Genomic DNA, 15,545 nt, shown 5'->3' on the forward strand with positions numbered 1-15,545 from the left:
TGCGCTAGCCGTCCCTAATTTAGCAATGTAAGACTAAAGGGAAAGCAACTAATCATCATCACCCACCGCCAATTTTTGAGCTACTCTTTTACCAAGGAATAGTGGGATTGAGCATCAAACTATAACGCCCCCAAGACTGAAAGGGCGAATATATTCGGTGTGACGGGGTAAAGTAAGTAAAATTTAGCCTATGAAACAAGTACATAAAGGCATATCACATCGTACCTAAATAAATATTTTTCAGTCTTTGACCAAAAATATCCTGGAATAATTAAATATTTAAAATAAGCCAAAAATTGCAAGGTTCTAAATAACCACAGCTAAAAACAATACTGTCTAAAACAAATGTTAGTATATGCCTATGTATTATATTTTTATAGAAATTTCACCATTTCCTTTTTGGTTAATTCTTTGATCAGGGGTAAATGTTATGATGGAAAATCCACTTTTCGAACTGGGTTATGGTTTTGTTTTTCTAATGCTATCTTTTTGTCTGTTTATCCTGCGTGAATACCTTGAATCTTTGATACGTTTAATCCTATAGTGGCCCGGCATGGCCAGGTGGTTAAGGCACTCGACTCGTAATCTGAGAGTCACACCAAACATGCTTGCCCTTTCAGCCGTGGGGGCGTTATAATGTGATTGTCAATCCCATTATTCGTTGGCAATGGGAGGTGACGGCTAGCTGCCTTTCCTCGAATCCTACAGTGCAAAATTAGGGACGGCTAGCGCAGATAGCCTTCGTATAGCTTTGTGCAAAATTCAAAAACTAATCCTATAGCTTGAAGTCAATTTGTAAATAAATTAGCGTCTGTTTTGATCATCATAATACCTTGTAAACAACAACAAAAATTAAAATGGCCTTTCAGCGATTTAATATCAAAACATTTGAAAATACAAATTTTTTTTGTTCATTAGTTCACTCCTTTTTAGAGAAATCTTCATTTGAAAACCAGATCTTCCCCCAGATTGTGTGAATGAGCCGTGATTCAAGAGGAAGCCTCTCTCCTACTGATTTCTATACTTTCTGATCATTCTTTCTTTATGAAATTGTACGCTTTTTTAAACGATTCACCTTCCTCGTTTGCTTGTCGTAAATCTTCTGAACTATAGACCTGTTCCGTAACTCGTGGGATCAGAATTTGTTTCCACGACACTGTTGTTACTTCAAGCTGCTCATCACGTACATCTTGTTCATGTTTCAATGCGATTTTTTAAAATGTTTACTTCACTGTGTGTATACCATTATTACTGTTACTTATAAGCAAAAGATAATTAAGATTTTCAAGCAGAACTGAGTGGACGACATTGAGGTTGCAAATATTACATAAGCTGGAAAAGAAGATAGGGTTAGGAAACGGTATATGATTCTTTTGCTTTTGCATTCGGGCAATAATGAAAAACATAATTTGTAGTACCCATCGTCTGAAGTTATAGATATACATGATACATGGGTTTCCTAAAGCAACATGACCTTTATATTTGTTTTGTGAGCGCGTGTGATCATTTCTTTAAAACTTACCGATTAAAAGTCGCCCTAAGTGATGTGTAATGAAATTCATTAAACTTAATGAGCTAAGCTGTTTTCGTTAGTTTGTGAAAGATTACTTAAGTGTCAGGTGGGAAACTGTTTTAATTACATAATCTTCTAAATCAACTTAGTAGCAACTAATATTACAAAAGTGAATGTACAAAACAGTGTATTTATTATAAATAAACCTTGCGTCGAGAAGAACCTTTTTTATCGCTGAATGAAGGAGTAAATTGCAATAACATTACTTTAGTGAAATAAATAACAAGTAGTTTTAGTAATCCAATTCATTTCTTGCGATTATTGGCATTCCCATCTGGGTTGCTTATTAACCCTGATCTCTTTCAGTAGTCCCCTGCTTGTACAGCGGTATTTCTACCGATTTACAACGCTAATATCAGGAGTTCAATTCCTCTCGATGGACACAGCAGATAGCCCAATGTGGCTCTGCTAAAAGTTCGCCGACACGGTTCTTACCAGGTCTTGGCCCTTTGAGGCTAGATGTACAATGTATCGACTGTCACTATGGGAATTCATGCTACGCAATCGACTAATTACATAAAGTCACACGCAATAGCACAATTGTAAATTAGTACGACAACGTGTGAGGCCAGATTTGTACGGGCCTCTATAAGTGACAGGTCAGTCATCTTAGACGAAAAAAGAAGGAGCATTGCCGTAGACTAATGTAGGCCTATATTTTCCTGTGTGAACATTTGATATCAGTCATCCATCGTACTTGAAACAGACAGAGAAAAGAAGGTGAGCATGAAAAATGATGTAGACTATGTAGACTTCTACTCTATTAACATTAAACTGTAAGGCTTAATGTTATTTTGTAGGTTTTACTATTCTAGAGCAAAATTAAAAGTTCATGGATTGCAGATTTAACCTGGATTGACGTTTTCGTTGTCGATCTTTTTAGTACTGGTTAATATTGCTGCTTTTCACCTTTTTAAAGCCAAATTGTGCCGGTTATTTAATTCATTCAGATACGGACAAGTTCTTTATACATATATGCATATTACCAAAAATGTTAACGTAGTTCGTGATGGCGTCAGGCCGTCTGAGGGAATAAAATACATCTCCTGTTTTTGCTCGGGATACTGAATCTCTCTTTGCTTGTATTTTAATACTGACAGGATACAAAATTTGGTTACTAGGCTTAGAGAATCTGTTCGAATAATATATATAAGCATGAACCGTAACACCCTAGTACTACATTTGTGTTATAATTGATTGGCTTGGTAAAACTACATATCACTATATTTAAGCTTGTTGATATGTACTAATCATATAAAATTCCTTATGTAAGCGGAACAGTCACCTAAAAACAATATTTGCAAAAGCAGTTAAACGTTAAATTAATTTTCTTTGCTTATATGCCACCAAAAAAATTAAAATATAAAAAGAGTTTTCATATGAAAAATTTGTAAAAAATAATTCTATATTTTTAGCTCTTGTGGTGAAAGTTTAACAAGAAGTTATATTAATATATTTATTTTTTTAATAAAGGAATTGTAGCATTTCAGGCTTCAGCCCCTAAAATGAAGCGGCACATTGATATACTGCAGTTTGTAAGAAAAACCCCAAGAACTGAAACTTCAAAGCAAGATTCAATTGAACATCTAACACCAGCAACTTCAAGAAGCGATGAAACTTCCTATTCTAGTACTGCGCAAGTTAGAGGTGATGAAGGTCCAGCAATTGCTCTTCCGGATTGCTGGAGTATGATGCAGGCCGAGGAGTTCAAGAAATAAATATCACAGTTTGGTGTTCGCAGCAAGAAACTTGGTAGCGATCACTGCGCCAAATTTGATTCCACAAACATGAAGGAAATTCACGTATCGATAGAATGGAGAAACTACAGTGCTGAAGGATCAGGAAGAAATAAAACTGTCCAGCAAGCATATCTCAGAAAAAAATAAGTGAATATTATTCATCGAAGGCACACAACATATGTGTAATGCAATTGAAAGATCGTACAAATGATCCAGTTACCAAATGTCTAGATAAAGTAAACCAAAAATATATCAACTCTACGTGTAAAAGTTTTAATACAATCCACAGTGTAGCAAAACGAAGCAGGCCATTTTCTGACGGTGAAGGTGAGATGGAGCTACAAATAAAAAATGGGTTGGACATTGGAGTGGTACTCCATTCTCGGAAGACTGATGTTAAAATAGTTGATTGCATTGCAAAAGAAATTAAAAATGAAATATTTACTAAAACAATTGAACAAAATTTCAAACTTTGTGTCATCATTGATGAAGCTTCAACCATTTCTTGTTAACCAGTGATCATAATTTTTGTAAAGTTTGAAGACTGTGATCTGTCACCAATAATTTTTATTGATTTGGTTGAGTTGAAAGAACAGGATACTGAAACTATATACAAATCTCTGTTAAAAGGTTTGCATGATACAGGATTTGATAGCGGATATTTGAAAAATAACTTGGTCACATTCTTCTCAGATGGTGCAAGTGTAATGCTTAGCCGCAAGTCAGGGATGAGCAATAAATTTAAAAATGATTTTTCTGACATCATAATTTGGCATTGCTTATCACCGCTTGCAACTGGTTTTAGATGATTCTATCACTGATATAAAACAAGTGAATCACTTCAAAATGTTCATACATAAAATCTACACGATCTTTCACCAAACAAAAAAACACCAAATGGAACGTTTCAACATTTTGGAAGGAATTGGACGAGATATTCTGAAGAGTTTTGGGACGACCAAGATGGGCTGCTTGCAGCTTACGATCGACATTTGCTGTATAGCATGCTTATCCAGAATTATATAAATATTTTTCCACTAAGAAAAATATTCAGGAACGGCTAGCTGTCTTTGCAACAAATTCTTCCTGGAAGATTTAGCAATAATGATAGATATATCACAAGACATTTCTTTATTTTCTAACGCCTTCAAGCCAGAAATTTAAACTTAGCATGGGCTAAAAAAGTAATAAAAAGGGGCCATTAAGCCATTTGAAATGCTTAAAGAAAGTAGAGGAACCTTTGAAAAGAAAATTGATGAAGCCATTGCTTCTGACACCTTTAGGAATATTAAGTTTGTTAAAAACCAAAGATATGTAGACCTTCCTCGTCAAAAACTACTGGAAGCAGTAATAAAAAAAATATGAAAGCAGACTGATGGATTGTGATCACTTAAAATAAAATAAATGCACAAGAAAAGGACAATAAAATTCATGAACTGGTAAACATACTTGAGACAGATTCTTGGAATATTGATGAAGTTGTTGTCCCTTGGAAAGCTGCTAAAGAAAAATTGTATGAATTCAGTAAGCTCTTTCATCACGAAGTCTGCGTTAATGATTTCCGTGACTATGTGGAAAATGTCCTTCGAAATCGCCATAATTATGAGATTCCAAGAACTGTACAAAAGGCTAAAAATATCATCAGTACTGTTGCTCTTAGTTCCGCAGAAGCAGAAGGAAGGTTTTTAAGAATGAATATCAAATATTCAGATAAAAGAAGCTGCCTCACAGTTGAAAATGTGGTAAACCTGACGACAATTAATTTGATTGGTCTCCCATTGGAGTTATGGGATCCCACTTCTTCATTTTAAACATGACTAAGAAAAAACCACACAGCTGATGACAACAGGGTTAAACTTGGAAGGAATAAATATTTTGATGATAATCAAGTGGCAATTTGGAAATATTTCAAACATGCTAAATAAATGATTTCAGTAAGATGTTTTTGTTATTATTTTTCATTGCAAAAAAATGTGTGTGTGTAAAGCGAGGTAGAACCGATTGTTAAAATTTTTGAATCCCACTACTGTATGTATGTATGTATGGAAATACTTAAAGGCATCTCGAGAGTTTATTGGGGCCCGGCATGGCCAAGGTGTTTAAGGCGTTCGACTCGTAATCTGAGGATCGCGGATTCGAATCCCCGTCGCACCAAACATGCTCGTCCTTTCAGCCGTGGGAGCGTTATAAAGTGACGGTCAGTCCTACTATTCGTTGGTAAAAAAAAAGAGTAGCCCAAGAGTTGGCGGTAGGTGGTGATCACTAGCTGCCTTCTCTTTAGTTTTACACTGCAAAATTAGAGACGGCTAGTGCAGATAGCCCTCGTGTAGCTTTGCGCGAAATTAAAAAAACAAAACAAACAAACGAGAGTTTATTTGATTTTTTGAAGTTAAAAATCAAGCTGCACAATGATGATTTGCGCTGTGCCCGCCAGGGGTATCGAAATCCGGGTACTAGCATTGTAAGTCCGCAGACGTGCTGCTGTGCTACTGGTAGGGGGGTTTTCGAGAGACATATTTATAATGTTATATCAGTTTTTTGGAACGTGATAATCTACTGGTGATGTTATTATAATTACTATTTTAAAGTTGATTGAAGAACATTTTATTTTGCTTAATTGTGCACATTAATGAAATAAAACGTATACGTATAGTTTTAAAATACGTTATGGAAAACTAATTTATCAAAAACACGTATTTAGTGTTGCACTGAAAAAGTATTCTGTTGTACTCAGTTAAATGAACTGTAGTTGATTTAGGCGAAACAAATCTTTATGTAACAGTCACCATTCCAAGCAGGATAACAGTCGTAATATTTTTAACATAAAATGTTGATTAACTGAATATACTCAATAAACATAATAATAAATAAACAGCTAAATAGAACGGAGTAACACTAACAGTTTAATTAGAAGACAAACACAGACTTTTAGCGATACCAGAAAGTTGTAGTGGAGGGAATTATTACCAATGTAATTTTTTAAACGATATTGTTAATAAATTTTACATACGTGTCGGAGGGAAGGGAATGTGTAGTTACATTGTTGTTCCTTTTTTCGACAATAAATTATTAATGTTAGCATATATATTTATTACAATATATCACTGACCTTAGGTCTCGTACACTACATTCACTTCACTACGTTTCTGTTATATAAGCAATGTTGTCTCTGAAGCAGCTTACTCAATATACTTCATCATAATCGTATGTTTCTATACACAGAAGCATGTTTGTTTGAAGTTAAATACACAGCTCCCAATAGGCTATCTGTGCTTTGCCCACCATAGGTATCGAAACCCGGTTTCTAGCGTTGTAAGTCTGGAGACATGCCGCTGTGCCACTGGGAAGAATATATACGGAAGAAGCTGCTATTACATTTTGGTGATGTGTATGTATGTGTGTTTAAACAGCATTCGTTTAAATAACGGGCACTGTTTAAATCAAAAATTTTCGACGCGAGAGGCATTTAATATGGGATTACCATTCAAATTTGTTAAAACGTTTCTGTTAAAAAGATGGGGGGGGGGGGATCTGCCGCTGCTTGTATGCCGCCTGAAAAACCTTTGAATGTTTGGACTATCGTGGAATTCCTAGCAAGCAAAATCATCTTTCTTCATAGCCTTAATAAATTATTTGTTTTTGGTGTGAAAACTTTTCTTTAGGTGATTAGAGAGGCTACTGAGAAATTTTAATATAAGCAAGTGACGAACTATTGATAATTATTAGAAGCCGGCAAACTTTGAAGTGGAAATATTTCTCGAAACTGAAATGAGTTAACCTTGCCCTTTGCTTGTGTCAACTGTAATGTTACATCATTATGATTCTTTAAGGAATACGGAAGTCATTCTGTTAAAACTTGTACAAAACATTGTTTTCTAGGCTACTGAACATTTGATTTTTTCTTCTTCATTTTTTGTATTCACAGATTCTTAACATTTATCAGTGAAACGTTTAGAATACAGATTACGATGAATCATGATCATAGCTATGAGGTCACTAAGGTCCGAACTCGGTTAAAATTTGAAATTAAATTTAACGAACTATTTAATTTTATATCCATGTGGAATAGGCATACAGTATGAAAGGCTGACCGTATGTGCTTGCCGTTGTTTGGACCTCGAGTAAGTTTTCATTCTAACTACATCCATTACATGTCACTGATAACAGTTATACACTCGTTAAAACACCTTTGGCACGAGTATTACCCAATAGTCTGAAATTTCGCTTCTGTAAAAATGTTACTTAATATATATTTGTATCGTAATGTAACTATCACTTTCACTTACGTACACTAACAGATAAATGAAAAAAATTATTATTTAGAACAACATACCCATTAAAACACACACACTAGACAATAATATACTACGTTAGATTTAGTTATTTCAAAACGAATTATTTGACCCTATTTAGTTTATAAAGATATTGTGTCATTTATGATGAATTTTAAAGGAAATGATCATAGAGAGGGGAATAAGATTAGCTACTCTGCTAAGATTGAATGTATTAACGGAAAGTCCCTATGAACACTACACAAAAATAGTATTGATTTTACTGCTACATTATTAGTAACGGTGAAAGCCAGTGAGCCATTAAATAGTTCACTGTTCAAAACTAAGGATACATCGTGTAACACAAAATCCAAGAGTAATACGGTTATTACGTCATCACCTAAGCTCACAGTGAAGCCACTTTTGTCAATTATTTTTAACAGTTTGTCGCTAGATTTATAAGAAAGTTATTAAAAAAGTAACTACATCGATTTAATGTTACGAATATATTATCACTGTCGTCGTATTCCTAAGTAAAGAAATCTACCTTACAATGAAAGAAAACAATTTCAGGCCTTGCATTTGACCCGCTCAAATTCTATATCCCCCACATTCATTAACTATATATATATATATATACGTATATGTATCTCCACCGCAATGTGGGTCCTACTTCCACAGTTACCTCCAAAACTTAGGATACATTTTATAATCCCACGTTGTAGCTTGTACCCTAGGGTTTTTTTTTTTTTAAAATGCAGCGTATTTTGTTTAGCTTAATCAAAACTCAAGGTCATTAGTTTTGTATGTTTTTATCAATCATTCCTCTCTATCGTATGTAATTAAAACATATAAAATTAAATGTTTTAAAACGGATCACAAATCTAGACGGCAAATCAAGTACCAGAAACCCTTACTACATAAAAAATAATACTGATATATCTTTCTGTGGCAACACTTAGTAAATTTCTGAGAAGATGGTATAAAGACGTACAACGTTATAAAGTTGAGTATGGCTTAACGACAATCAAACGTCACGAAATAAAGAAATATATAGGTCTATGTCGAATTTATTTTATATCTCATTTATATATGCAACTGTCTTAGGTAAACCTTTTTAATAATACTTTAACCCACATCTAGCAAAAATATTACACATACATTTAATAAGTAATTAATACTAAAGCCTGGTTTCCGTATTTTAATTCACATTTTGTTTCCGTTGTTTAAAGCAGTCGAAGGTAAGAATGTCATAAAAAACCTATTTTTACGAAGGGGGTTAATGCAGATTTTTGGTAAACAGTCTCAATTGCGCTGCATTAGACAACAGTTCCCAATTGCAGCTGTAAATAAAAAATATTTTTATTACGCTAATTAAGATTACAAATTTTTATTTTAACACAAATTGTAAGCCAGTCGCTACAGTTAACTAGGTTTTTCATTGTTCTTACCTCAGTTGGTTCACTTTAACATTACGAAGTTATGATAAATACTTTATTCAACATGTTGCGTTATTCTGGGCGTGGCTAGTCAAAGTGAGCATTTGAGTGTGCGCATATATTTGGTTAATTTCAAACCAAGAAACATTTATTTCATTTGGTCACAAAACCACGTGGGTTGTCATACCTGATGTGCAATGAAACTATTTTTCTCCGATATTGGATAAGTCTGTGTTCCATGTATTTTAACGAGTGCAACAAAACCTTACTATTTCCTCTTGGAAACAGCATGTGTTGAATTGAATGAAACTGGTCCCATTTTGAGGAAAAGTGCTTTGTGAAACAAGAAATAAACTGAAGATTTTTTGTTGTTTCTATTTAATTAATATAAGAAATGAAGTCGCGTCCCAGAATTCTTCTAATGAAGTTGGTGTTCTTGAAGCCATTATAAATTGAAATATATGGAACAAGTGACAGTGAAAGATACAATATACGAAGGAAAGGTAAAGCGTAAAAAAATTTAGTTAATGGCTAAAATGCTGCTCTGTAATGTGTGAATTTTCCGCCTGGGTAATTTTTAACTCTTTTTATGGACAATAAATGTGTTGAGCTTGAAATTTTGATATAAGTAAAAAAAAATTAATAAAACATTTAGAACACTTAGAGATATGATAGAGACAATGAGTTTAACAATGTGCATCACTGAACATGAAATTATAAGTAAAAGAGGAACTTATATTTAATGTTTAACTAATAGAGAAGAATTATAACATCCTCGGCGATTTTATAATACATAAAAGTACAAAATAATAGTTTTAATGAACGTTGATTTTTTAATTTCGTTTCTTACTAAAGGAATTACTGTACTTAATTGACAACATGTAGCTGAACTTGACCTCATTTGACCAACTATTCTGATTGATCAAATACTCAATCCTACAGTATATATAATGTAAAATCATCTTAATATTGCTTGTTTTCCACAAAACGTTTAACTGTTGTGTTAAAAAACTGCCAATAAGGGACTGAACAATTCTGATTGAAAGTTAATTATAAAACATTAGCAGATGCACATTGTAACTATTAAACAGTAATTTTCCTAAAAATAGTGATAAATAAATATCAGATGTGCAGTTAACCTAATTCATTTGATCAGAACTTGCAGTGTGACGTTTACAACCGTCTTTTGTCAGTTCTTGTGTTATTTCAATAAAGAAAAATTATATCACGTGTTTTACGTTTTGTTTTTTAAATCAAAGGAGACTGACCGAAATGTATTGTGAGTAAAAATGTTTGTATTTCAATACAATCGATGCATCTATTTAACAGTCAGTTCAGTAGTCGTGGTAAGTTTATTTGTGGGTGTATGGCCATTCTTTGCCCTTTTAATTAGCACAATAAAATACCATTACCGATATGAGCACTTTTTGACAATCGTCATTTCTATAAGAAGTGACAATGGGGAAATATTCACTATAATTCAAATCAGTTTATTCGACAAGGTACAATAAAAACATTTTTGTATACCTTACCGACACAAAAACAACAACAACAAAATACATATTCTACAACGTTCCTTCTCTTTATGTGTTTTCCCCGTTCGTGCTTCTGTCTTCTAAATGTTTCTTTCATTCAGTCGACTGAGGAAGTTCAGTTTTGTTTTCGTGAAATTCCCTCCCAAAAAAAAAACATTTTTAATTAATAACTTTCTTCTCAGATTGAAAACACATACGAAGACTGGCGAATCGATATGAAATTTTAGGGATTGCACTACGTTTGCTTTTAAGCGAACGAGATTGACTGTCATGCATTGTTGGCAAAGTACATCCAGTACAACAAATCGCAAGTAGCCGTATGGACGTTTTCCGCTGAATGTAGTGGTATAGATATTACATTATAATCTTAGCCTTTCCTTCTTCAGGTTCCCCGCGGGAACAGCGGTAAGTCTTTGGATTTATTTTAAAATCAGATATTTGATTCCTCTCGGTAGACACAGAAGATAGCCCTGTGTAGCTTTGCTATAAGAAAACACACATACACTCCTTCTTCAAAAAACCTGCAACAGTTAAATAGGATAGTGTTCGTTCCACCACTAATAGTTCAATATGTATTTTGCTATACATAATATCTGTCTACGATTAACTAGAGGAGATATAAAGCGTGGGAGAGATACAGACATTTGGCTAATGTGTGTGGTGTAATAATAATAATACATTTTTAGTTAACATTGATAAGTGACAACTTATTGCGAGTGTGTATACATATTTTTAGTTAACACTGATTAGTGACAGCTTTTGTTAACACCGATTATCGACATCTTTAGTTAACACTGATTGGTGACAATCTTTTTAAATACCGATTATCGGCATCTTTACTTAACACTGATTAGTGACAACCTTGGTTAACACTAGATAAGGTCAACCTGAGATTTATAATATTTATATATCAAGTCATTATTCCCACTAACACATTTTGTTTGTCTTTCTAAAGTTTTTAACACTGAATACAAATATGAATCAATTTCCTCTGTTTAACTTTGTTTAAATTAAAACGCATCCCTCATTTTCCATTGCTTTATACCGTTAAGGTAAATACTTTAACGGTTATATTTACTAAGCTATTGTGACAACTACATGTGAAGAATGAACTTGAAATGGTTCATTGAAAAACTCCATCAGGCTTTGTTGTCGCTGTATACAAGATGATATAATAACCAAGCATTATAAACATCATATTCCCTAGGGCTTTGAGTCTAATTGTGACTTTAATTCACGAACTTGAGTTGAAACATTGAAAAGTTTACTAATATTACTGCTATGATTTGCTATATAATTATTTCTACAATTCTGTTAAAATAATTTTTAAAAATTAACTGTAGAACTATTAAATTCATTCTTGTTGCATGAACTGTTTAAATATTATAAAAGAACAAACGTGTCTTCCATAGATTTGAAAAAAAGACAACAAACCTACACAGCTATGATAATATTTTAGCAGTAAAGGCACCCCGCTAGTACAGCGGTAAGTCTACGGATTTACAACGCTAAAATTAGGGGTTTGATTCCTCTCGGTGGACTCAGCAGATAGCTCGATGTAGCTTTGCTATAAAAACACAAGTTACAAATTTTAATTAGTTACCATAATATGCGTATTATATTATGTAAATTTTCCGACGTTTAACCTTGCGCTTCTGCTTGTGAGCTTATAACCTGTCTTTATCTATATATTAAAGGATGGAAGAACCGATATTCGAACCAGATACTTTTGTTGTTTATAATCCTTACCTACCATACAAATCAGTGTTCCAGTCCTGCATGGTCTTAGCTTTCCCACTTCAAAAACTTGCAATACTTAAATAGGATAGTGTTTGTTCCATCACTTACTTTTCAAATCTGCGTGGTTTGTCAAATTTCAAATCCCTAGTTGTATTATTGACAGTATTAATGCATTTTTTGACACATAACACATCTAGACAACGCATTATAGGTATATTAGTAACAGCTCATCCTTGGATAGCTTTGTGTTAAACAACGAACACAGAGTAATAGTTCAGGTTTAATTACACAATAGTTGTGTTTGTAGCATCTCAACTAAAACAGCTGTGAATACTGGATCATTACATAAAAATGTTATGAACCAAAAACTTGTTTACATTCAGCAGTGTTTCAGAATTAAACACCTGGGATATCGATAACATTTTGTAGGTGAAATAACTGCTTGATTGTAACGAGGCATCTAAACTATGGTGATGCATTTTAAAATATATCATACTGTAAACACCATTAAAAACACCAACAACGAATATGGTGAACGAACAAGAAATCAATGTAGATGCTCATAAGAACAGAATTGTCTTCCGGTTTAGATGGGAAAGTTTTGATGATTCTAAAAATATTTTCACCTAGGACAGAATAAAATAATGGATACAATATTATAGAATGTTTCCATATCTGCGCCATTAAGAGTGAATTTTTATATCCACAAACTTACTGGCGGTGCTCTTGCTTTTTAAGAATATTTTCTAAGGTCATTAGAAACGTTTCAGCCTATATGGAAATTACTCCCGAAATATGACCGTATTCCTTCTTCCACCAATATAGCAAACATAGATCACTCAAGCTAAAGTCCAATGAAAGGTAAGAAGAAAATACGTGGATGAGTCCAAAGGTATACACATATATATATATATTCAGTAAAAATTCTGATCACCACAGTAGAACCTAAAGACTTAAAACAGGAAATAAGAACCACTGGTGTGGCTATCCTCTGCATGTGTGCGTAATAAGATTTACTTTCGGAAATGTAAATAACAATTGCTTTGAAAAAAAGAATGGTAATCAAATTTTAATGTGTGATAATTGCTAAGAGTGAATTGTCTGTAGAATATCGAATATATTACTTTTTACAATATAGGAATTTTTTGAATATATTACCATTAACTCAGTTATTATAAATAAAGATATTCATTCCGAATCGTTTGTTTGTTTTTTGAATTTCGCACAAAGCTACTCGTGGGCTATCTGTGCTAGCCGTTCCTAATTTAGTAGTGTAAGACTAGAGGGAAGGTAGCTAGTCATCACCACCCACCGCCAACTTTTGGGCTACTCTTTTACCAACGAATAGTGGAATTGACCGTCACATTATAACGTAAAAGGCTAGCATCTTTGGTGCGACGGGGATGAGAACCCGTGGCCCTCAGATTACGAGTCACACGCCTTAACCCACCTAGCCATGCCGGGCCATTCCGAATCGACGGTACAATAATTTTTTTGGGTATATTTTTTATTGCTTTAATCTCATTATACAGTATTTTTCACTTCATGTTTTCATTTTCTCATTGTTCTTAATTTTTACATGGTGACATTTATTCATGTTATATTTATTTTTACCTTTAGTTTCTCACTATGATTTACTGTTTTTTATGAGATTTTATTTCTTCCAACTTTATAATTTATTAATTTTACTATTATTGTGAATTTGTGTTAATTCTCATATTTCTCTTTACTAGCTTAATAATAAGTTATCGGCTCTTCGAACCAGGTATTTGTTGTTCTTTTCTCTTAACACTTCTATTCGTTAATAGTTATTTTAAGTTGACTGTCACTGTTGTTATTTTTAAGCACAAAGTGGCACTATGGAATATCTGTGTTTTGCTCATCATGGGTATCAAAACTCAATTTTTGGCGTTGTAAGGCTACTGACTTACCACTAATCCATTAGGGGACATTTTAAGTACCCGAGTGTTTCCACTTTAGTTGCTTGTTTGTTTGTTTTTTTTTGTGTTTTTTTTCAATCCTGTGTCAAACCAGCGTCACACTTTCTCCAGAGATGGTTGTAATTACGGATAAAGCTAACCAATGTGCTATTTGTTCTCTGCCCACTACTGGTTTCAAAACCCGTCTTTTAGCATTATAAGAACCCAGAAATAGCGTTGTGGCCACAGGGTAGCCACTTTCAACAAAAAATGTTACGAAAGTTATTTTATACATAAAACGGCTTGTGCGCTTTGACTGAGAAACAAAGAAACAAAAAAAAAACACGTATATCAAATTATAACAATCACATTCATTCACCTAATTTAGAATATACAAGTAAGTTGAAGCAAAAAAACCAAAAGCGAAACCTACCTTTCAAACACGAATGGTCTTGAAGAAATTTAGCTCGACGGTTGCGAAGGCTACGAATAATGTCGATCTCTTTTGGTGCCTCTATAGCAGAAAAAATTGAGGCACCAATGACCAAAAACAATAGATAAAAAGCAGTCAACACGATTAAACGTGTATTGCTTTTGCTGATGAACATTTTTTCAAAATTATATCCTAACAGTATAAAAATGTGTAATTTTGACTTAAACTTGTCAGTTCTTTTTCTTTTTGTGGCAGTGTTGAATACACTAACAATATAGTCCAAAGCATATGAAACATGTAATACTCTCGACCATGTGATAATCAAATATATAGAATACCGAGTACATGTAACCTTCTAACCATGAAACGGCTGATGGCGTCTGGTCTGCTCACAACTATATCTCCATAGTAACGGCTTACCGTAAAAAACATCTCTGTCGGTAAACTGAATAATAGTTTCTCTGTGTTAAAGTATTCATTATTTATACAACTCTATCTTTTAGTCTTAAATTCTTGAAAACAAATACTTAAATATGTATATCAATATTTATCCGCACTGAACACTAATTAAACCTGACAAACTCGCGTCTACTTCCTGTTGTTGGTAGTGGTAGCATTACACAACTAAGGAAAATGGCCGACATCCGTATTATCGATTTGTGAAAGTCACGTGGTAACACGTAAAGGTGAACATATATGACGAAGACAAAGAAATAGTGCCTTGCTTATTGAGAAGTGTTTTAAGTTACTCGAGCGAATCATCATACCATTTCCTTGTCGTTGTTTTTGTGAAAAGGAACGAGATGATAATTAACAGAAATACAAACAACCTACTTAATCTGTAAAAGGCATAAAACAAAATTTCTACAAGAGTGATGTGGATAGACTATGTAATA

At 33.5% G+C, this 15,545-nt stretch overlaps 1 protein-coding gene across 1 annotated transcript in view; it reads right to left on the reverse strand.

The window, feature by feature from the left end:
• Nucleotides 1-15,255, reverse strand: part of LOC143225681 (potassium channel subfamily K member 1-like) — a 31,027-nt gene extending 15,772 nt beyond the window's left edge. The window contains exon 1 of the mRNA XM_076455527.1: nt 14,650-15,255. Coding sequence (XP_076311642.1) covers nt 14,650-14,824 — 175 coding nt within the window. The 5' untranslated portion in view covers nt 14,825-15,255. The remainder of the gene's footprint in view (nt 1-14,649) is intronic.
• Nucleotides 15,256-15,545: the final 290 nt, after the last annotated feature.

This window comes from Tachypleus tridentatus, chromosome 9 (assembly GCF_004210375.1).
Source record: "Tachypleus tridentatus isolate NWPU-2018 chromosome 9, ASM421037v1, whole genome shotgun sequence".
Taxonomy (NCBI): Eukaryota; Metazoa; Arthropoda; class Merostomata; order Xiphosura; family Limulidae; genus Tachypleus; species Tachypleus tridentatus.